This window comes from Theropithecus gelada, chromosome 7b, assembly GCF_003255815.1.
Source record: "Theropithecus gelada isolate Dixy chromosome 7b, Tgel_1.0, whole genome shotgun sequence".
Classification (NCBI taxonomy): Eukaryota; Metazoa; Chordata; class Mammalia; order Primates; family Cercopithecidae; genus Theropithecus; species Theropithecus gelada.
Window position 1 is genome coordinate 22,899,516 of NC_037675.1, and position 25,153 is coordinate 22,924,668.

The following is a 25,153-nucleotide window of genomic DNA, read 5'->3' on the forward strand; positions in this document are numbered from 1 at the left end:
TTTTTTTTTTTTTTTGAGACGGAGTCTCGCTCTGTTGCCCAGGCTGGATTGCAGTGGCCGGATCTCGGCTCACTGCAAGCTCCGCCTCCCGGGTTCACGCCATTCTCCTGCCTCAGCCTCCGGAGTAGCTGGGACTACAGGTGCCCGCCACCACGCCCGGCTAGTTTTTTGTATCTTTTGGTAGAGACGGGGTTTCATCGTGTTAGCCAGGATGGTCTCGATCTCCTGACCTCGTGATCCGCCCGTCTCGGCCTCCCAAAGTGCTGGGATTACAGGCTTGAGCCACCGCGCCCGGCCAGCTTTTTCATTCTAATTTATAAAATGAACATTTGAGGTGGAATTTGAATAGACATAGTCATACTGGAAAGTAACCTTGACAACATGAATCCAGGCCACTGAAATGTTCATGTTCCTTTTGTCTAACAATTCATTTTTTTGAGCTGTCATTTAAATAAATGCAGGCGAGAAATGAAGCTTTGATTTTTCCAGTTTACAAGGAAACCAAAGAAGCCATAGAAATGATATTTAAGGACTTTGGACTTGGTGAGTATGAATTGTTCATATAGTTATCAATTAGGGAAAACAATATTATGCAAATGATATTGTGAATGCTATGATCAATGGAATATTTTAAAGTTGTATTAGTTTCTATTCCTGCATAACAAATTACTACAACACCTATATATTAGCTTGTAGTTCTGTAGGTCATAAGTCCAAGCAAGTTCAGCTGAGTTCTATGCTTAGGACGTAACCATAGTAAAGTTGAGGCATTGGCTGGGTGAGTACTCAAGTTCTCACCCAGAGTTCAGAGTTCAGAGTCCTCTTCCAAGTTAATTCTTTAAGTTTTTTTCTATTATAAATATACATATATATGTATATGTGATGGTGTCTTGCTCTGTTGCCCAGGCTGGAGTGCAGCGGTGTGATCTCAGCTCATTGCAAGCTCCGCCTCCTGGGTTCCCGCCATTCTCCTGCCTCAGTCTCCTGAGTAGCTGGGACTACAGGCACCCGCCACCACACCTGGCTAATTTTTTGTATTTTTAGTAGAGATGGGGTTTCACCATGTTAGCCAGGATGGTCTTGATCTCCTGACCTCGTGATCCGCCCGCCTAAGCCTCCCAAAGTGCTGGGATTATAGGCATAAGCCACCATGCCTGGCCTATTTTTATATATTTTTTAAAATTTAGAGACAAGGTGTTTCTCTGTTGCCCAGGATAGAGGGCAGTGGCATGATCATAGGTCACTGTGGGATCAAATTCCTGGCCTCAGGGAATTCTCTCACCTCAGCCTCCCAAGTAGCTAGGGCTATAGGCACACACTACCATACCTGGCTAATTAATATATATATACATATATGTATTTTTGTAGAGACAGAGTCCTGCTATGTTGCCCAGGCTGGTTTTGAGCTCTTGAGCTCAAGCAATTCTCCAGACTCAGCCTTCTCAGTTGGGATTACAGGTGCTTTTCTTTTTTTTTTTTTTTTTTTCCTGAGATGGAGTCTCGCTCTGTTGCTGAGGCTGGAGTCCAGTGGTATGATTTTGGCTCAGTGTAACCTCTGCCTCCTGGGTTCAAGCGATTCTTCTGCTTCAGCCTCCCAAGTAGCTGGGATTGCAGGTGCCCGCCACCATGCCTGGCTAATTTTCCTATTTTTAGTAGAGACGAAGTTTCATATTGTTGGCCAGGCTGATCTTGAACTCCTGACCTCAAGTGATCTGCTCGCCTCAGCCTCCCAAAGTGCTGGGATTACTAGTTTGGGCCACCGTGCCCGGCTAGTTCTTATTATTATCAGAATTCTAGTCCATGTAGATGTGGGACTAAAGTTCCCATATTCATAATGTTTGTTGGCTGGGGGCATTTCTGAGCTCCTTAAGGCAATCTGCACTCCTTCTCATGTGAGTCCCACCATCTTCAAACCAACAATAGCAGGTCAAGTTCATCTCATGCTTGGAATCTTTCTGGCTTAATCTTCCAAAGTTCATGTGTTTTTAAGGTCTCATGTCAACAGGTACATAGATATCTCCCTTTTAAAAAGTCAACTGTGGGCTGGGTGTGGTGGCTCACACCTGTAATCCCAGCACTTTGGGAGGCCGAGGCAGGCGGATCACCTGAGGTCAGGAGTTCGAGATCAGCCTGGGCAATACGGTGAAACCCCGTCTCTACTAAAAATACAAAAATTAGCCAGGCATGGCTGTGGGTGCCTGTAATCCCAACTACTCGGGAGGCTGAGGCAGGAGAATTGCTTGAACCCGGGAGGTGGAGGTTGCAGTGAGCTGAGATCGCCCCATTGCATTCCAGCCCTGGGCAACAGAACGAGACTCCATCTCAAAAAAAAAAAAGAGAAAAAAAAAGTCAACTGTTGGTTCAGCGTAGTGGCTCACGCCTGTCATCCTAGCTCTTTGGGATGCCAAGTTGGTGGATCACTTGAGGTCAGGAGTTCAAAACCAACCTGGCCAACATGGTGAAACCCTGTCTCTACTAAAAATACAAAAAAATTAGCCGGGCATGGTGGTGGGCACCTGTAATCCCAGCTACTAGAAAGGCTGAGGCAGGAGAATTGCTTGAACCTGGGAGTGAGCCGAGATTGCACCACTGCGCTCCAGCCTGGGGGACAGAGGAGACTCTGTCTGAGAAAGTAAAACAAAACAAAACAAAACAAAACAAAACAAAAAGTCAACTGTGCCATAGAACCCAACACAATTACCAGAGTAATACTGCATCACATTCAAGATTCTGGGGATTAGGGCAGGGAATCTTGGGTCTATTCACTGAAATTTTACCTACCACATAGCAAATAAAGGATATTCATTAAGACTGCATAAAAATGGAGGGGGGAGGGATTGCATTGGGAGTTATACCTGATGTAAATGACGAGTTGATGGGTGCTGACGAGTTGATGGGTGCAGCACACCAACATGGCACAAGTATACATATGTAACAAGCCAGCACATTATGCACATGTACCCTAGAACTTAAAGTAAAAAAAAAAAAAAAAAAGACTGCATAAAAATGGTGAACTGCTTATGATATAACAACGAATCAAGAAAACCAGGGTGCATAACTGATTATGCAGAATAATCACAGCTGCATGAAAACTTTTGGGCATAGAAAAAACAGGGAAAGGAATTACAATACTCTCTCTTTACTGCATTTCCCTTACTCAGAGTCTTAGTATGGGTAGATTTTCTTCTCTTTCTCTCTCCCTCTAGTCTCTTGACTAGGATTGGAAGGTGCACTTCCAAGATGGCTTGCTCACATAGCTGTTGGCAAGAGTCCCCAGATTCTTATCACATGTCTCTCTTTATAGTGTGTTGAGAGAGAGAGCGAGAGAGAGAGAGAGAGATTTTATAGTCCAGCCTCAGAAGTGTTATACCATCACTTCTACTGTTTTTTTCCCCCAGCTTCTAACATTTTTCTCCTTTTACATATAACAAAGTAGAAGAAATAATATAGGATTCAAACTGCAAAAGTAATTAATCAGTAGAATGTATACACACACAAAAAAATCCCCATAAGAAGACAAGCTTATTTACAATGAAGAAACACATGCACATTTAAGATAGTTCTCATATAAGACATTTAAAAAATAAAACATATCCTACAATGGGCACCACTGTTTACAGCAATATTAAAAGGGAGAAAACAATACTCATTTAATACCACAAGGTAGAGCGTCAGTGGAATAAATTCACAAAACTATATTACAGCTTGTTAATCCATTTAAGAATTGCTCTAAATATGTCATATTTTGGGCCCTCAGAGGTCTATTCCTACAGATTTCAGATTTCAACTACTCTAAATTTCTAGCTACTGAGAGGTAGAGGATGATTATTGTCATAATTATAATGATTATTAGAAACACACACACACACACACACACACACAAACTCACCAAGGAGTTACAAAATCTATGGAGACCAGAGGCCAACTATCATCACCTCATGTCTGCTCTCACCAACAGCCTTGCATTTTTCAGAGAAATATCTAAAAAAGTAGTCAGGCACCAGTGTGGTTATTATCTCCTATGCCAAACCTATTGGGACTGAAACAAGCAGTATTACCGTAAAGGAGAACATTGAGGCTTACCTTTCAAGGCTTATTCTGGTCTCAGAAATTAATTAGATAAGATTATTTTCTATTGAAATGAATTTTGGCTAACATAAAAGACTAGTTCTTTACTAGCTGGTCTTAGGGTAAAGGTCATACACATGAGTCTTAACCTACTCTCTGTCATAGCTAAAGTCAGCTGAAGGTCCAAAATTAGAAGTATGCCAAAAATCCTAAGTACAATCGTTTGGAAGTCTGCCATGAAAAAGCCTTTAAGGATGTACTAACTTGAAATATAAGTGCAAGGGCATAAGAGCTCTAACGCTGTTAAATCTTCCTCCTTTGGGAGAAAGGATCAATGTTCCCTACAAAACACTAAGTTTTGCTTAAGGGTGAAACCTACATATACTAGGGTATGGAATTAATTTAATTTTGTTCCATCAGGATCCTTTTCCCACGTTAAAAAAAACAGAATGAGGAATGAATTTTTTTTTTTTTTGAGACGGAGTCTCGCTCTGTCACCCAGGCTGGAGTGCAGTGGCACGATCTCGGCTCACTCAAGCTCCGCCTCCCGGGTTCTTGCCACCGCGACCTGCTAATTTTTAAATTTTTAATAGAGACGGGGTTTCACCGTGTTAGCCAGGATGGTCTCCATCTCCTGACCTGTGATCCGCCTGCCTCGGCCTCCCAAAGTGCTGGGATTACAGGCGTGAGCCACCGCGCCCGGCCGAGGATGAATCTTAATTGGTCTCTTCATCAGAAGTGGATCAGAAGTGGTAAATTTGGTCTCTGTATTCATGAAGTCAGACAGTTTTTTAAGTATGCAGTGGAAGCAGACAGTAGAATAAGATTCCTGCAGCCACAGACCACTACCTGGTATCAAACTAAAGCAAGGATCAACTTAAACAATTATCCAAAGTCACTTTAACTGTACTGAAGGGTAAAGTCCACCACTACATTATTTTAAAGGAAGTTGTCTAAATGTAAGAATTCCATTAACCCTGGGTGAGAAAAATCAAAACAAGTCATACTCTCTAATGAGTTATCCAATGAGAATGAAAATGCTTTTAACTATATTTGACTCGCAAACACTTACTTGGTAAGTGTGAATTTCTTTCTTTCTTTTTTCTTTTATCCCATTGGATTTAGACTATTGAATAATTAAGGGCAGAATGAGGGAGAACAAAGAGCTACTTCTTCAACATTTTAGTATCTAGATAGTATAGTAGAAACTGTTCCTAGGGACAATGTATATGCCATTAATCACATTGAATAAAGCGATGAATTATTCATTTTTCTTTTCTTTTTGTTTGAGAAGCTTGTTTATCTCCCTTTGGCCTTTCCAGTGTGGTTTGAAATGATTCCACGTTGGTTTAGTTGAGGAAGCAACAGTAAGAAAGTCACTATCAGGTAGATGAGAAGCAGATTGTGGACTTACTGTCCCATCCAAACAACTGCACCAAGATAAATGATCATGGCCATGAAACACATTTTAGGCTTTTCTTCCCTCAGTGTGAAGATTTGTTTCCACCAGTCCATAGCTCTGCATCGAGTTTTTAGTAGACTGCTGCAAATTTCATGGAATCTTTGCTGTTGATCGCTGGTGCATTTATTGGAGCCAAAAATGTTAGGTGCTAGAATGGAAACAAGGTAGTCAGCCAAGCACCAAAACATAACAAAAGAGGAAACAGCAGACAGAACAGATGGATCTAGATAGTAGATAATTGACACACCAAAGAAACCAAGTCCATGATGGCAGGTGAAAACCAAGCTCTTTCCCATAATAAGACTTTATCCACCATCAACATCACTTTTCCCCATTCTTGCAGCTATTGTTCTAAACTTGCAGTCTCTGCAGCCAGCAAATTGATGCTGTGATTACTTCCCTCTGCCATCATCCCTGAGGTCCTGTCTCAGCAAGCACAAACCACCCTCCGACTCAACCTTCCTCCTGAGATCCACAGGGCGATTCCGGCCACTTCTGCTGTATTCTGTTGGTTACCCAGATGCACCTTTATACAGTGCAGAAGGGGATTGCACAGTGGCATGAACACCAGAGATGATGGAGATCATTGATGTCATCTTGTTGACTGGCTTCCATTTACCAACTCCTGTCAGCCATTGGTTGAAGGATATTAATTTTATTAATTACCAGGGATATTAATTTTCTAGTATTCAGGGTTTACTATGTACTTGGACAAAGAGAGCTCCAGTTGCCAGAAAGATCCCCTCAGGCACAGAGGTGCTGACAGTTGAAAGTTGGGCCAGTATGCTAACACATGAAAAATGTTAATGGGTTATGCAGAGGAGGGTAATCAGTCAACTCTTCCACTGCTTTGATACACTCTTACCCAACATTATATTTGCTTTGTACTGTCATTGATTCCTCAAGGTGATGGCTGATTACAGTTTCTTTAAAAAAACAAAACAAAACAAAAAACCCTCAAACAGGAGAGTTAGTCAGATAAGTAGAGTCGCTGCTGCAGTTCGTCCCAAGACCATCACTGTTATCTATTGTCTCCCTCTTCTGTCACTCATTCTAGGCTCTCTCATTCAGCATTCCTGCTGGTCTCAGTTTCTTGCTCTTTGGTGACTCAGACCTTCATCCCTGAAAGGCCCAAGTCCCTGGTTACTGTACCCTTTTCAGACCTTGGTTGATGCAATTACCTCTTTACTGCTATCACCAAGCATGGAAACACCAAGACATGTTCCAATAAATCTCTGAGTTCTACCTGTATTTCTCTCTATCCCCATTACGTAGTAGCAACTCTATATCCTCGTGATTATAGTCAATTACCTCTGCCACTATAGTTTTGCCAAATTTGGGGAGTTTTCAGGTATTATTTCTTTTTCAGTTCCACCGCTTTCCTCTTATTCTAAAGCTCCAGTGATATGAATAGATCTCTTGTTATTATCTCATAGGTCTCTGAAACTCTACTCATTTTTCTTTCAGTCTACCTTCGCCCTGTTTTTCAAACTGGGTAAATTCTATTGATCTGTTTAAAGTTTACAGATTCTGTTCTCTGGCATCTCCCCTTTGTATTGAATCTATCCAGAGAACTTTTTAATTTCAGTTATTGTATTTTTCAGTTCTCTGGACTCAACTGCTGCCTCAAATTCCTGGGCTTAAGAAATCTTCCTGCCTCAGCCTCCCAAGTAGTTGGAACTATAGGCACTCATCATCATGCCCAGCTAATTTTTAACTTTTTGTAGAGATGAGATCTCACTATGTTGCCCAGGCTGGTCTTGAACTCCTGGGGTCAAGTGATCCTCGTACTTCAACCTAACAAAGTGATGGGATTATAGGCATGAGCCACCATACCTGGCCTCACTGAAGCATTTTTGTGAGAGCTATTTTAAAGTCCTTTTCCAATAATTTGAGCATCTAATTCATCTTGGTGTTGATATCAGTTGATTGTCTTTTCTCATTCATGTTCTGATTTCCTAATTCTTGGAATGAGAAGTAATTTTTGATTGCAGTCTGGACATTATGGGTTTTTTATTAGAAAACTCTGGATCCTATTTAATCTTCTTTTTAGCAGGTAGTTCTCCTGTTGAGGTGTTGTGCAAAGTTTGGTGGATGTATATGTTCAGTTTCCAGCTGGGTGCCACTGGCACCACCCCAGCAAAAAGGGGACCATTAAATCACATTGCCTTATTGCCTCTGAATGGAGATGATCAGCTTTCTGCTGGGCCAGCTGGACTTGGGAAAGGAGAGGGCCAACTAGACATACCTCCTGCCTGGTTGGTATGGCAGGAGTGGAGGCTTAGCTCACCACTGGGCCTTGTTGATAAGGAGGTGGGAACGGGAACCCCAAGTAGCCCTGCTTTCCATTGTCTTGTTCAGTTACATGGCCACTGGATGGGTGTGGAGGTCCAGCTCCTCACTGGGCATTGCTGACACTGGGGTGGAGGAAGCTGAGTGTTGACTGTCTCACCTTACAGCACCTCATTCTACCTCATTGTTGCCAGGTATAGATGGAGGCTCAGCTCATTGTTGGACCCCACTGACACTATCTTGCTGGGAGACTGGAGCACCACATGCTTCTGCCATCTGGGGAATGGAAGATCAGTTCCCTGTTTGGCCTGCTGACACTACCAAGTGGGAAACCAGAATGTGCAGTTGGCTTCTATTGGGAAGGAAGGTGGGTTGGAAGATCAACTTCCCTGCTCACTGACTGAGACCTGGGAGTGTGGTTTATTTGTTGGTGTTTAGCTGAAGCAGGAAGGGTACTGCTAGAAAGATTTCCTGTTGTTAGGCCACCGCATTTTTCCTTGTCCTTTGGCTAGAAGGAATGGCTTTCCTTGGAGCTTTTGTTATTTATGCCTATTGGTGGTTCCAGGTTGGAGGTTTCTGTAACATCCTGTCCAGAACTTTTTTTATAAATGTTAGGGTGGTATATTATTTTTCCTTTTTAAAAAATTCGAATGTAGTTATTGATATGGTTGGGTTTAAATCTACCATTTTGTGATTTGTCTTCTATTTTCCCCATTTGTTCTGTGTTCATTTCCTGTCCTTTAGAGTTTTTTTGTTTGTTTTTGGGTTTTATTTTAGTATTTTAATTTTATTTCATCTTCACTATAATCTTATTAATTATACTACTTTATGTTAGCTGTTTCTCCAGAATTTAGATTATACATCTTTAATGCAGTATAGTAATAATAACTTCAAATAATATTATATCATTTCCTGTATGATATAAGAAATTTTCAAACTTCTGTTTTTCTCCTCTCAGGCTGTTTCTTATTACTTTAATATATTTTACTTCTACATGTTATAAATTTCACAATATATTTTTGCTTTACATAATCAAAATATTTAAAAAGTGATTAAAAAACTAATTATAAAACACTTTGATATTTTTGCCTTACTTATAAAGATTACCTTACCCAGACAATCTGTAAAGTGTGGAGAATATAGATTTATATATATTGCTTTGAACATCTGCCCAAGCAGTAGAAGAGGCAAATTAGGAAGTGTTTAGTAAGATACTTCTAGAAGCTAAGTTAGTTCTAGGCTGTATATCAGGCATCGTGAGTACCCATTGATTGGTACCAATTTACTTAGCATTCGTGGGTGAGGTTTCATTTGTTCACGGACTTTGAATCCCTGGTGTGTATGGCAGTGGTTATTACAGTGGCTATACAAACTGATGTCATGCTAATTGCCAAAGGTTTGGAACTCTTCCATATTTGAAGGCTGCTGGATTTGTTGTCCACTTATTAAATGGCTAAATGAATGAGACTAATAACAGGAAATGCGTTGGAATGGAAAATTTTTAATAATACCTCTGAGTATTCATTAATGGCAAGTTCGATTATGTCATGTGATGATCACTTCAAAATCCTATGTCAGATAGATAAAAATTCCAAAGCTTGCAAGCCTAAAATTTACCCTGTGCAGAATTTTGAGTTTCATGATTTTACATCCTAGGCGTCTATAATAGGATATCAGAGGAGAATGGAATCATTAGAGGAGACACAGAGTAGATGGTAAGTGTGGGATATATATTGAGAACATTTATTTTAAACAAATAAGATATGTAGTTTTTATATATAAACACATGTTACTGATTATACATTGAAGAATATTGCTCTGGATTTTAGAAGAGAGCCTAGGCTTAATAGAGCTCCTGGGTTGGTTGATTTGATTTCATGACACTAAGTTTTGCTATCCTCTTGCTGCCTCACCTTTATAATGTGATCATGATTATTGTTACTTATTTAAGGTGGGTGCTGAGGTGGGGAGAGAGGGGATAACAGGCTTATTAAGAAAAGCTTATCTCCTGAGACTGATGAATATACAGTGGTCTTCTTATGTATTCCTAAACTTCACCACAGTCCGATCTTGATGATCATTGCAAAGAAGGTCATTATATTAGTCAGAGTTCTCCAGAGAAGCAGAACCAAAGGTTTTACACACACACACACACATGCATGCATGCACACACACACACGCATGCACACACACACATATATAAATTAGTCCTTTGTTATATATGGGAGGATTGGTTTCCAGGATGCCCCCACCAATAGCCAAATCTGCAGTCATTGCTGCAGAACTGGCATAAACTAAGTTGACCCTCAATATGCATGGGTTTTGCATCCTGCGAGTGCTGCATTTTCAATCTGCGTTTGGTTGAAAAAAAATCTGCGTATAAGTGGACTCACACAGTTATTCAAGCGTCAACTGTGTGTGTATACATTATATATATAATGAGAGAGAGAGAGAGAGAGAGACAGAGACAGAGAGAGAGAGCTTGATTTATTAGGAGACTGTGGATTGTGGGTTTGGAAGGTTTAAAGTATGCACGGCAGGACTGCAGGCTGGAAATTCCAGCAAGAGTTACTGTTGCAGTCTTGAATCCAAAGGCAGTCTGGAAGTAGAATTCTTTCTTCTTCTTGGGACCTCAGTCATTTTTCTTAAGGTCTTCTATTGATGGAGGGCAATTTGCTTTACTTGAAGTCTACTGATTCAAATATTAATCACATCTGAAAAATACCTTCAAAGCAGCAGCTAGATCATTGTTTGACCAAACAACTGGGTACCGTGGCCTAGCCAAGCTGACACATGCAATGAACTATTACAGTAATTAAAGGGATACAATTATTACCTGTATTCCGTAATGAAAATAAAGTTAAGAGACTTGCCCAAGTATACACAGAGTACTATATGAGTTGGCTAAAGGAGCAAAAAGAAGCAGAATCCAAATATATATCTATATCTATATCTATATATAGATATAGATATATATATATATATAGACGCATGAAATATGCTTTCATTTGACAATATTTATTAGTTCTGATGCACAAGAATAGAACCTAAGACGAACTGGCTTTGATTTGACACAGACCCCTTAAAAATTTTTATATTTTCTTACTGGGCACAGTGGCTTGAGCTTATAATCCTGGCTACTCAGGAGGCTGAGGTGGGAGGATAGCTTGACACCAAGAGCTTGAGACCAATCTGGGAAACATAGTGAGATCTTGTCGCTAAAAAAATTCAAAAATTGGCCGGGCGCGGTGCCTCAAGCCTGTAATCCCAGCACTTTGGGAGGCCGAGACAGGCAGATCACGAGGTCAGAAGATCGAGACCATCCTGGCTAACCCGGTGAAACCTCGTCTCTACTAAAAAATACAAAAAATTAGCTGGGCGAGGTGGCGGGCGCCTGTAGTCCCAGCTCCTCGGGAGGCTGAGGCAGGAGAATGGCCTAAACCCGGGAGATGGAGCTTGCAGTGAGCTGAGATACGGCCACTGCACTCCAGCCTGGGTGACAGAGCCAGACTCCGTCTCAAAAAAAAAAAAAAAAAAAAAAAAAAATTCAAAAACCAAAAAACTAGCCAGGTATGGCGGCACGTGCTTGTAGTCCCAGCCACTGGGAATGCTGAAGTGGGAGGATTGCTTGAGTCCAGGGGTTTGAAGCTACCGGGAACTATGATTGCACCACCGTATTACAGCCTGGGTGACAGAGCAAGACTCTGTCCCTAAAAAAAGTTAAAAGAATTTTCTTAATAGAAAACTTTAAGCTTAATGTTAGTATCAAGTTATATCACCTAAAAGTATGCTTTCTATTCATATGAACTAAAAATGAACACTTTCTTTCTATAAGAAAATTTGTTGAATGAATGTATGACCTTTGAGTAACAGATTTTTGGATGTCTTAAAATGCAGTTCTAATGGTGCCCATGGTAGTTACTGATTAAAGTGGTAATGGCAAGTAGACTGAGTTCTGTCTTAGTTGGCCTGACAGAAGTCAAAGTATTGAAAAGAAAAAATGCAAAATTTGCAGAGAAGAAAAAGGATTAAAAAAATCCAGGGACCAATATCAAAAAGGTGAAACTGCTCGGTGTGATGGCTCATGCCTGTAAACTCAGCACTTTGGGAGGCTGAGGCAAGAGAATCACCTGAGCCCAGAAATTTGAGACCAACCAGAGCAACACAGTGAAATCCCCATCTCTACAACAAACAAACAAATAAACAAACCAAAAACCAAAAACAAGAAACACAACAAAACAAACAACCAAAAAAAAAAAAAAAAACCCAATGAACAAAAACAACAACAACAAAAAAAGTAGCTGGGCACGGTTGATGTGTGCCTGTAGTCCCAGCTACTTGGGAGGTTGAGATGGGAGAATCGCGTAAGCCCAGGAAGTTGAGGCTGCAATGAGCTGTGATCACGCCACTGCGCTCCAGCCTAGGTGACAGAGTGAGACTCTCTCTCTCTCTCACACACACACACACACAATTTAGAAAGGTGAAACTGTTCAAGCAGGAAGCCAGTTACTAATATCCAAATCAGAGTGTATTTTATTTCATGTTTTTTAGTGTTTTGCCTTTTCTGTTTCATTTCTAGAAATAATTATGAGAAAAGTGAATGAAATAACATTAGAGTAACATTATAACAATTAGCTAAAGCATCCCTGCACAACTGGAGAAAACTGGTAAGTTTTACCACTACTTGCGTTGCTTGTCATGCTTTTTGTGGGTCTGCACGTGTACGCTCACATGTACGTGGTACTGAGCAAGACTCTGTCTCAGCCACTTGTCTGATATGTCACTTAAGTGTGTGTTTAGAAGTTTAGTAGAAGGCCCTTTAATTTATGAGTTGTTTGAACCTCTTTTCTGTCTAAGGAATCAGAATACTTTTTTAACATGTTGCTGTCTATGAAGGCACCTACACACACAGACACACACAGACAAAACACACATATGGACACCCTCCAGGATTCCTCAAGATGCCTGGGGTTATGACTTGTCGCCTTTAGATTTTGCCACAGCACTGATTTCTTTTTCCTAGTTATCGAACACTCCACAGGTTATGGAGTCTTGAGGTGGTAAGGTATCAAGACCATCACGTCTGTTTGCTTTTTGGATTTGAATACCTAGCACAGTGCCTGGAATGTAGCAGATACTCACACATGATGATAGGATGAATGTTGAATGTTGAAAAGATGAAGTCTTTTTTACTGGCAGATGGCCATCCAGTCTTTGTTTGTAAGAGCAAGGAAGTCCTTATGCAGCAAACCTGTGCTCTGAAAGTCAGTGTACAGATTAGTTTTGGGCTGTTCTGGAGAAGATTTGGAGGACTACAGTTGAGCCATGGTAGCTCTGCTCCTCTGGAATTTCCTACCCAGGGTCGCTCTTTGGGACATAACTCACCATGACTACATCATTGTAATGTACGCATTTGTGATGTTAAATTCTTTCTTTCTTTCCTTCTTTCTTTCTTTCTCTCTCTCTCTTCCTAATTTTCTTCTTTTCTTTTCTTTTTTTTTTTTTTGACAGAGTTTTGCTCTTGTTGCCCAGGCTGGAGTGCAATGGTGGCATTATCTCAGCTCACTGCAACCCTTACCTCCTGGGTTCAAGCGATTCTTCTGCCTCAGCCTCCCAAGTAGCTGGGATTACAGGCATGCCCACCACGCCCAGCTAATTTTGTACTTTTAGTAGAGACAGGGTTTCTCCATGTTGGCCAGGCTGATCTCAAACTCCCGACCTCAGGTGATCCGCCCCCTCGGCCTCTGAAAGTGCTAGGATTACAGGCATAAGCCACTGTGCCCAGCCTCTAAATACTTTCTATGTATGCAGAAGCAAGGACATCATTTTGTTCTTACCCTAAACAACCTTCAGCCCTAAAACTTTCACAGCAGTTTTTTTTTCTCAGAGATTTCTTTCCCAATTTTAGTTGGCAACTGATTAGATGGTCTCCTCATATACGGTGAAGAATCAAATCTTCAAAAAATAAACTAAATTTAATATGCTGAAAGAGATTTAGGAGTTAATCTGACTCAGCTCTCTGCAGCCAACTACTGAATAATAGAAAGGGCTAGGGACACGAGAACTGGGACAGAATTCCAATCTTGCCATGCAACAGCTGGGAAAGCCACAAAACACCTCTGAAGTTTACCTGCATCCCATTTTATTAGGGAGATGAACCTGTTGAAGGTTAGAGCGTGTTCCTATGAACTTCTGTCTTGTCTCTTCTTTAGAGTTTATGCCCTGGCATTCAATCAATATAGGCAGTTCTCTTATGTCAGATCCATCTAAGCAAGACCTTGGGAGCTCTGGATTTTACAAATCCATTTGAGGCTAACATGATAATGGTCTACCGTGATAGAAAATCACGTTCCTCTTGGCAAAATGAGCCTTCTCTAAGTAACACTTCTCTAAGTGTGTCCTTGCCAAGGATTGAGCCTTTAGTGCTAAAAGAGAGATCAGGTAGAAACAGAGAGAAGAGGCAGAGAAAGATTGGGTTGGAGGTGTCATTGATGAAAAGTAAAGATGAGTAGGCTGAAACTGGGGTCGGGGAGTAGAGGTCACTGATCTCTGGAAAGTCACTATACTCTTCAGAGATGTGATTTCAAAAAGGGGAAAGTTGTTGCTGTCTACATTGTGGAGCTGCTGTGGGAACTCTAGAGCTCTTGGAAGAAAGGTAAAAAAGGTAGTCAAAGAGCAGAAAGAGACAGATTTCACTGACCTTCATTTTTTTAAATGAAGAATTCTGATACACACAGTACACAATACACAATACTGATGTCTAGTGGGGATTCTGCTGCTTTTAGTTCAATTGCCCCTTTGTAGATAAGATTTCTGCTGATTGCCTTAAAATGGGTAATTATTTTGATGTACAGATCGACTTCTCCCTGAATTTTTGGATTTTTGATAATTCCTACTTGTAGTGTTACTTTAAAAATATCTTTAAAAATTTTATTTATTTTATTTTTAGACAGGGTCTTGATCTGTTACCCAGGCTGGCATGCAGTGGCATGATCATAGCTCACTGCAGCCTCAAACTCCTGGGCTTAAATGTTTCTCTTGCCTTAGCCTCTGGAGTAGCTAGGACTATAAACATGTGCCACCACACGCAGCTAATTTTAAAATTTTTGTAGAGATGGAGTGTCACTATGTTGCCCAGGCTGGTCATGAACTCCTGGCCTCAAGCAATCCTCCTGCCTTAGGCTTCCAAAGTGCTGGGAGGCTGAGGCAGGAAGATTGCTTTGTCCTACTTTTAAAATATTAAAGAAATTAATTCAATAAGTATTCAATGAGTTCTTCCTTTATGCCAGTTACTTTGCTCTGTGGATAGAAAAATGAATGAGATATTTCCCTTCCTTCAGGGAGTGCATAGTTGGATCTTATTGCTACTTAAAGCCCACTTTGTGTTTTTTTCTTTTAGTTCAATCTATTGAACCAAAGCAGCATGGCACATGGTAAAGAACGTAGGCTCTGAAAAATTCAAATTCCATTTTAGCCAGTTGCTGAGTGACCATGAGTGAATTACTTAATCTTGCAAACATTTTGGGAAGCAATTTGATAATAATATATTTTGAAGTATAATCTTTAAGCTAGCAAACTCATTTATAGTAATCTATTCCTAACAGAATAATACATTAAAGAAGTTATAATCACTCACAAATATTTATTGAGCAACTACTATGTCTACATACTTTCCTAGATAATTTGGATGACTCATCGAGCAAAACAAAGATCCCTGTCCTTTTGGAACTTATATTCTAGCAGCAGGAGAAAGAAAATAATAAACAACAGACTAAATAGGTGAGTTATATCGTATGTTAGAAGGTGATCAGTGCTTTCAAAAAATAAAAAAGGTAGATCAGGATAAAGGCGATCATGAGTGCTGGAATTCTGGGTAAGTTTTAGTTTTATATATGTTCATCAGCATAGACCTTGTTGAGAAGGTGATGTTTGAGCAAAGACATCAAGGGGGTGAGGGAATTAATTATGCCAGTGGTCCCCAACCTTTTTGGCACCAGGGACTGACAGGAGGCAGAGCTCAGGCGGTGATGTTGAAGCACTCACCTCCTGCTGTGCAGCCTAGTACCCATTTGTGGCCCAGGTGTTGGGGACCCCAGAATTATGGGATATCTGGGGGAAGAGATTCCAAACAGAGGAAGCAGCCAGTGCAATGGCCCCAGAGTGGGACTGTGCTTTGAGTATTTGAGGAATACCAAGGAGGACAACATGATTGGAGCTGAAAGGAAGAGTGGTAGGAGACAAGGTCAGAGAGGAAATGGGAAGTTGTGTCATTGAGGGCTTTGCAGGCCAATGGAAAGACTTCACTTATAATGTGTGAACAGGGAGCCATTGAAAGTCTTTGAATGAGTGAAATGATTTAATCTGATCTATTTTTTTTTTTTTTTTTGAGACGGAGTCTCGCTGTGTCTCCCAGGCTGGAGTGCAGTGGCGTGGTCTCGGCTCACTGCAAGCTCCGCCTCCCGGGTTCACGCCATTCTCCCGCCTCAGCCTCCCAAGTAGCTGAGACTACAGGCGCCCACCACCACGCCCGGCTAGTTTTTTGTATTTTTAGTAGAGACGGGGTTTCACCATGTTAGCCAGGATAGTCTCGATCTCCTGACCTCGTGATCCACCCGCCTCGGCCTCCCAAAGTGCTGGGATTACAGGCTTGAGCCACCGCGCCCGGCCTTTTTTTTTTTTAAGATGGCATCTTGCTGTGCTGCCTAGGCAGATGTTGAACTTCTGGACTTAAGCAATAAGTCCTCCACCTCGGACTTATCGCTTTGGGATTACAGGCCTGCATTACCACACCTGGCTATTTGGGACTACAGGCAGGTGTCACTGCACCCGGCTTGACCTATGTTTTAATAGGATTTCTCACTGTAATGTTGAGAACAGATTGTGCCATTATTTTTAATAGTCAGAAATTAGAAACATCATAAATGGCCACAAAGGATGGACTGGGTACACACATTTGAATACATATATGTGATGAAATGTCATTTGGTTATACACTTATGATATAATACTGAGTGAAAAATAGAATATAAAATTATATGTTTATAATACAATTGGAACAAATTAAAGATAACAGCAGTAGGATAAGGACAAGCTATGGGTATTCTTCTCACTTGCTTTTCCCTATGCATGCTTTTAATACTTTGCTTTAAAACAAAGTAACCCTCGCTTATTATACAAACTTAAACAATTATGAATTATAATGTAAAAAATTAATAAAATCCTATAATTTCCATCATTTCCATACTTCTAGAGGTAACTAATGTTAAAATTGATGTGTGTTCTTCAACATCTATCTTGTGTCCTTCTAGGAATAAATATATACAAACATAATTCATGAATATGTATATATGTTTGAATATGTATAAATATTAATATGTTGAAGCATATGCACATACATATATGCATAAATATGTATGCATACACACACAAATCTTTTTCTTCCTTTGTTCATTCATTCCTTTGTCTCTCCCTTCCTCACTCCCTTCCTTTCCTTCAAGGTTCATAATATACTCATAATAGGTTCTTTTGCTTAACAATATGTTATTGACATTCCATGAATTAGTAGTTTGTAATCTTGGCTGCACATTGGAATCTCCAAGAAGTATTAATAGTGCTGATGGGTCCAATTCTCAGAAATTCCAAATTGATTGTTTGGCACGAGGCCTGGGTATCAAAATTTATAAAACTTTCTTAAGTGGTTCTAATGTGCAGCCACATTGAGAACCACTGCTTTAGGTTATACATATAGATCCAACTCATTATTATTATTATTAATATCTCATAGTATCCCATATTGTGGCTGTACTAAAATTTGATTATCTAGTCCTCTATTGAGAAATATTCAGTTTGTTTCCAGTATGCTACTCTACTAAAAAGTCTTTAAACATGTATCTTTAGTTCTTTAGTTACTGGTTTCTTTATTTCTATGAAATACAGTCCTATAAGTAAAGTTCTTGGGTTCAGAGGTATGAGCGTTTAAAATTTTTTTTTTTTTTTTTTTTTTTTTTTTTTTTTTTTTTTTTGAGACGGAGTCTCGCTCTGTAGCCCAGGCTGGAGTGCAGTGGCCGGATCTCAGCTCACTGCAAGCTCCGCCTCCCGGGTTCACGCCATTCTCCGGCCTCAGCCTCCCGAGTAGCTGGGACTACAGACGCCCGCCACCTCGCCCGGCTAGTTTTTTTTTTTTGTATTTCTTAGTAGAGACGGGGTTTCACCGTGTTAGCCAGGATGGTCTCGATCTCCTGACCTCGTGATCCACCCGTCTCGGCCTCCCAAAGTGCTGGGATTACAGGCTTGAGCCACCGCGCCCGGCCTGAGCGTTTAAAATTTTAATTGACACTGCTAGATTATTTTCCAAAAAGATCTCAATAATACGTACTTCTAGTAGCAGTGTTAAGAGTACTCCGTTCCTTATATCTTTGTTAATCTGATGAATGAGAAAAGTATTTGATTTTCTTTTTAATCTATTACTAATTGAGCATATTTTAATTCATACTCATTTGTCATTTTCACTTCTTTTTCTGTGACAAGTATATTTTTTGCTCATTTTTAACTGAGTCATTTGTCTTACCAAGTTGTAAGAGATCTTTGAATAACAAGAGTATTCTTTTTTGATTATCTATGTTACAATATTTTCTTCAAGTCTACGATTTGCTTTTTTGATAATTTATATGGCACTATATATTTTATTATTATTATTATTATTATTTTCAGATGGAGTCTCACTCTGTCACCCAGGCTGGAGTGCAGTGGCGTGATCTTAGCTCACTGCAACCACTGCCTCCCTGGTTCAGTTCAAGCTATTCTTTTGCCTCAGCCTCCTGAGTAGCTGGAATTACAGGCCTGTGCTACCACACCTGGCTAATTTTTGTATTTTTAGTAGAGATGGGGTTTCACCATATTGTCAGGCTGGTCTTGAACTCCTGATCTCATGATCCACTTGTCTTGGCCTCCCAAAGTGCTAGGATTACAGGCATGAGCCACCACGCCTGGCTGGCATTTTATATTTTAAATTATTGAGAAAGTTTAACATGCTTTATCTCATTTTCACTCATTATGTTTTAATATTTTTTTCATGTTGGTAGGCCTTTGTCACTATTGTTCCTAATGTAAGCCCCATGACATTGTTCCTAATGTAAGCTCTACGAACTACTGTTCCTAATGTAAACCCCTTATGTAAGCCTCATGTTATTTTAAATAACACTATAGTTCATATTTCCTTGCAGTTAGCTTTTTTCATAGTTTGAATGCTTACAAGTGAAATAATTGGATCAAGAATATAAATTATTTTTGTGGTTTGTGATAATTATTTCCCAACTGTTATAGTTTTTGGCCAGCCATCAGTATGAAAAGTTAGGGTAATATAACTTTAGTATTTATACAATAATATCATATTACAGAATTTAAAGAAGTAAGTTTCTTAAGTATTTTCTTAGCTCCATTGTGAAGGAAGGCTTGAGTTCTTTTTCAGGCTGCCTAATAAGTTAGGTTCAGTTCAAGTAAAAAAATTTTTTTGCATACCCATGTGTACAAGGCACCTACTAAGTACTGCAAAGGATAAGTCCTTTGTGTGGTTACCACTCTTAAAAAAATTTTAGACCGGGCGGGGTGCCTCACACCTGTAATCCCGGCACTTTGGGATGCTGAGGCAGGCGGATCACGAGGTCAGGAGATTGAGACCATCCTGGCTAACACGGTGAAACCCCGTATCCACTAAAAATACCAAAAAATTAGCCGGGTGTGGTGGCGGGTGCCTGTAGTCCCAGCTACTTGGGAGGATGAGGCAGGAGAATGGTGTGAACCCGGAAGGCGGAGCTTGCAGTGAGCCGAGATCATGCCACTGCACTCCAGCCTGTGTGACAGAGCGACACTCCATCTCAAAAAAAAATTTTTTTTTGATTTAGTGGAGGGCAAAAATGAACATCATATTTTACTTTATTTTGTAGGTCAAGGACCATAAAAGAAGCCTGAAAGGGAATAGATAGGCTTTGATTGGGTCAGGAAAGTTTTCTTAAAGGTAGTGTTCTTTGCAATAGTCAAAGACGAAGTGAAGGATGAATAGTATTTTTTTTTTTTCAGCTTTTAAGTTCGTGGATACGTGTACAGGATGTGCAGTTTTGTTTCATAGGTAAACGTGTGGCATGGTGGTTTACAGCACAGATCATCAGTTATTAAGCCCAGGCCTCCACAGGTGTAGAGTTGGTCCATGTGTTCTCATTATTCAGCTCCCTCTTATAAATGGGAACATGTGGTGTTTGGTTTTCTGTTCCTGCATTAGTCTGATGAGGATAACGGCTTCCAAGTCTATTCATGTCCCTGCAAAGGACATGATCTTGTTCCTTTTTATGGCTGCATAATATTCCATGGTGTTATGTACCACATGTTCTTTATTCATTCTATCATTGATGGGCATTTAGGCTGATTCCATGACTTTGTTATTGTAAACAGTGCTGCAATGAACATACATGTACATGTATCTTTATAATTGAATGATTTATTTTCCTTTGGGTATATACCCAGTAATTGGATTGCTGGGTCAAATGGTATTTGTGGTTCTAGATCTTTGAGGAATTGCCACACTGTCTTCCACAATGGTCGAACTAATTTATAGTCCCATCAACAGTGTAAAAGTGTCCCTTTTCCTCCACAACCTCACCAACATCTGTTCTTCTGTTGTTTTTTGACTTTTTCATAATAGCCAATGGTATCTCATTGTGGTTTCGATTTACATTTCTCTAATGATCAGTGGTGTTGAGCTTTATTTTCATGTTTGTTTGGCTGCATAAATGTCTTCTTTTGAGAAGTGTCTGTTCATGTCCTTTGCCCACTTTTTAATGGAGTTGTTTGTATATTAATAGTCAATAATGAGGTGAGGAGAGTATACTTGAATAGAGTGTATGTTTTCTGAGCACAGGGAAAAGAAAAAGTAAAGACAAAGATTTTGGAAAGTAAGTAGGGGGAGGTAGGATGCCTGGAGGACAGTAACTTGCTTGGCTGGAGAGAAGAATTAATAGGGAAAATAAAAGGACACTCATATTGAACAAATGAAAATGTGCAGCAGACTGTTGCAGGCTTTGAATGTGTATTTAATTTGATAGGAAGAGTCAAATTATTTAGTTGGGAGTTGTATTGGAATATTAGCTTAATGTTATCAGTGCTTTAGTTTGACATGAAAAGAGCCCAATAACTAATGGTTAAGGGTTTTGGGCATTTATTTATTCTTGTAAAGGCTCACTGATCTCATCTGCAAGGCAGAAACAATTGATTCCTGTGCCATGAGGTGGTTGTGTTTAAATAGAAGTGCCTGGCATGGCTCCTGGTTAGTAGTGGTTATACTGTAACAACTATTAAATTGATTTTATAAGCTATATGCTCTGATGATAAATTAGCAGTTCAGATAAGAATACAAAGTCATTTCAGTTAGTTCTATTTCTATAATAATAAAACTATTTTTCTATTTCTATAATAATAAAACTAGCTTTCATTTTTCTCCCCCTAAGCTCACTGAATGGACACTCTAAACCAAACAAGAGTGACTGCATTTGTCTTCTTGGGACTCACTGATAACTGGGTGCTGGAGATACTGTTTTTCACGGCATTCTCAGCCATCTATGTGCTAACGCTTTCGGGGAACATTCTCATCATCATTGCCACAGTCTTTACTCCAAGTCTCCATACCCCCATGTATTTCTTCCTGAGCAATCTGTCCTTTATTGACATCTGCCATTCATCTGTCACTGTGCCTAAGATGTTGGAGGGTTTGCTTTTAGAGAGAAAGACCATCTCCTTTGACAACTGCATCACACAGCTCTTCTTCCTACATCTCTTTGCCTGTGCTGAGATCTTTCTGCTGATCATTATGGCGTATGATCGTTATGTGGCTATCTGCACTCCACTTCACTACCCCAATGTGATGAACATGAGAGTCTGTGTACAGCTTGTCTTTGCTCTCTGGTTGGGGGGTACCGTTCACTCACTAGGGCAGACCTTCTTGACTATTCGTCTACCTTACTGTGGCCCCAACATTATTGACAGCTACTTCTGTGATGTGCCTGTTGTTATCAAGCTGGCCTGCACAGATACATACCTCACAGGAATACTGATTGTGTCCAATAGTGGAACCATCTCCCTCGCCTGTTTCTTGGCCGTGGTCACCTCCTATACGGTCATCCTGGTTTCTCTTCGAAAACACTCAGCTGAAGGGCGCTGGAAAGCCCTGTCTACTTGCTCGGCTCACTTCATGGTGGTTGCCCTCTTCTTTGGGCCATGTATCTTCATCTATACTCGGCCAGACACCAGCTTCTCCATTGACAAGGTGGTGTCTGTCTTCTACACAGTGGTCACCCCTTTGCTGAATCCCTTCATTTACACCTTGAGGAATGAGGAGGTAAAAAGTGCCATGAAGCAGCTCAGGCAGAGACAAGTTTTTTTCACGAAATCATATATATAATGGGCATTGGGATTGTAGACATAATTGCAGCCACATCCTTAATGAAAGAGCAAAAGTAAAGTGTCAAAATCAACTTATAAAACTTGGTAAATTAGGTAAAATGGCATGGAGCAGGTCAGATTTCTGCTCATTAAAGATAAGAACTTATTCTGTTCATTGAAGATAAAAACTTATTAACTATTATTTAAATAAAGCAAAAGATCATAGTGGAAGGTATAAGGAAAAATAACCCAGGAAAATTTAAAGACAACTTTTGATTTCATTAGTAAAGGAATACAATTTGGGGAACCCAGTTCAGTCTCAGTTTCAGGAGCAGGCAGAGTGAGAATCGACCCTTGATTTATACTGCTGTGTGGGATATTGCCTCTGGGAAGCTGTACATCACTCCGGTGATTTATACATTATAGTAGTTTCAGTCTTGCTTTCCAATACATTTTCAAGTGTATAAATAAGCCTTTACTTATTTGTATTGAATTAAACTTTTGTTGCTTTTGAATGTAATTCTCTCACATCTAGATCTATTTTGTACTTTTTTTTTGAGACAGGAATTTTTTGTACTATTCCTGCAACTTCCTCTAAGTCTGAAATTATTGTCAAAATAAAAAGTTAAAACAAAACAAAACTATACATCCACCAGAATAGTAAAAATTAAAAAGGTAGAAGATGCCAATTTTTTTTTTTTTCTAATTACTCTGTTGCCCAGGCTGGAGTGCAGTACCGCCATCTCAGCTTACTGCAACCTCCATCTCCAGGTTTAAGTGATTCTCCTGCCTCAGCCTCCTGCATAGCTGGGACTATAGGTGCGTGCCCCATGCCTGGCTAAGTTTTGTATTTTTAGTAGATATGGGGTTTTACCACGTTGGCCAGGCTGGTCTCAAAACTCCTGAGTTCAAGGCACTCGCCCCTCTCAGCTAATCATTAACTACTATCACTCAATGGGCTGAAGTATATCAGTTTATTGTGGAATGGGCAAGTCCATATGAAGAAGGATCCATGACAAATTTCTTAGGTAATGATGATGATATTCTGTGACTGAAATCAGTAGGATTAGCTGTAAATGAAGATCCTATAGATGGTCAGAGAGCTACCATACAATATCAACTTTAATGGAGCTAATGGAATGAAATGAAATAAGGTTAATAATAAAAATATTAAGTATAAATATGTTTCTTTGCTTATTCTGAAAAAAATTTATAATTGATTGGGGTCTTTGTCACTATTTTCCAGATGGTCTATCAACTTATAGAAATAATACTTGAGTATTCTGGAGAGCTGGAGAGCAGACAACATGGCCATCCACACATTACAGACATACACAATACAGAGTGAGTGACCCGCTAACTCTAACTAAAGGCTAATACATGATTACCTTTTAGTAATCAAAAGGACAAAGAATCAGAAGCAGTCTACTAATTAAACTGGGAGGTGTTCATGAAAATATCTAAATATCATTGCTTCAAGTTGACAAACAAGGGTAGAATATGGTCAGCCCCCTACAATTCTCATATAAAACTTGAGTCATAGTAAGAGTTGAAGAATGAAATGAAGTCCAGATATCACTACTATGTACATGTTAAAACTTAGAAAAATGATCTAATTATGCCTCTAGTGTCTGGACTTTTATGTGCATAGGTATTCACACTCATTATTATCTTTTATGCAGAAATAAATTCCCACTCTCTTATTTGTTTATTTGTATTATGGCACTATTCATTACTTTACTGTGTAGAACATGGTTGTAACCTGAAGAATTCAATTGTTGAATACAAAGTTGCTTAGCAAATTTCTATATTAATAAATAACTATTCCTCTTTCTTGTTAAAGTAAGTAAACCACAGAGCCATGCGTCAATATCTTTTATTTTTGTTCTTTAAGACTATTTATTTAGTAATTAAATACATCTTTATCTTGTCTCTGAGTCTGAAAAGTTTTGTTTCTGTAAAACAGAGCCTAAATGTTTTATTTTTACCTCCCCAGAGAGTTGTAAAGATTAGTGTGACTAAAAATGGGTAGTGTCAGAAATTTTGCTTGCTACTATGAAAAAAATAAGCAAACATCACATCATTGTTCCATTATAGTTTTACCAGCTACAATCTTAACGACTACCTTGAAGCATCGTGTTGTTGACCGACAATATGACAGTTTTGCACGTGTTCCTCTGTATGGCTGATTCCTGCACAAGCAGTTCTATTTGAGCTCATTGGAAAGATATTTAGATATTTCTCCTTATTGCCTGTCATTGCCTATAATAAAAGGGCACTTATTTTACATAAATTTTATAATTCTTAAATTCAGCTTAATTATTGCACTAATAAGTTCAAATAAATATCATTTTATACCTTCCAGGGAGTTATCTTTGGGAAAGAAACTACTCTATTAATTATTAGATTTTTCTGTTGTAAGTTAACTTTTGATATCCAGAAAGCCCTACAGAATGCCTTTAAAATCATGCCTCTCTATAACTGAAATGCCTTGTATTAACTGAATATCCTCCCTAACACATTTCCTAGCAAATAAAAATTTTCCTCCTGAAAATCATGATGTAGGCCTTGTGTCTCACAGGTTTATTGACCATACACTCACTGAGCACCTAGGAAATCCCAGTTGCATTTAAGCATGCCTTTCTCAGTGAGGGAGTGAGAATGAACGGATGATTGCCAATGTGTCATGCTCTTTTGTAAACATGAATATGAGATGCCATTATCTGGGATATCCTCTTCATATCCCAGTTCACTCACCACATTCCATTCTGCTACACTATGTGCCACCACAGTGAGATTTAAGATGTTGGTTTACAGACCATGGTTTATCGAACTTGGTGTTTTCTACCAAGTTGTTTTCTAAGTATTTATTACTAAATACTTAATAGTCATCCAATATTACTC

At 39.6% G+C, this 25,153-nt stretch overlaps 1 protein-coding gene, 1 pseudogene and 1 gene segment (V, D, J or C); 2 read left to right on the forward strand and 1 right to left on the reverse strand.

Annotated features, from left to right (window-relative positions):
* The window catches only part of LOC112629379, an 881,832-nt gene that overhangs the window by 2,441 nt on the left and 854,238 nt on the right, over positions 1-25,153 (forward strand).
* LOC112629382 lies at positions 5,330-5,966 on the reverse strand (annotated as a pseudogene).
* Positions 21,327-22,268, forward strand: LOC112629364 (olfactory receptor 4E2). The gene has a single exon (XM_025392943.1). The coding sequence runs from the start codon at positions 21,327-21,329 to the stop codon at positions 22,266-22,268; it is 942 nt and encodes a 313-aa protein (XP_025248728.1).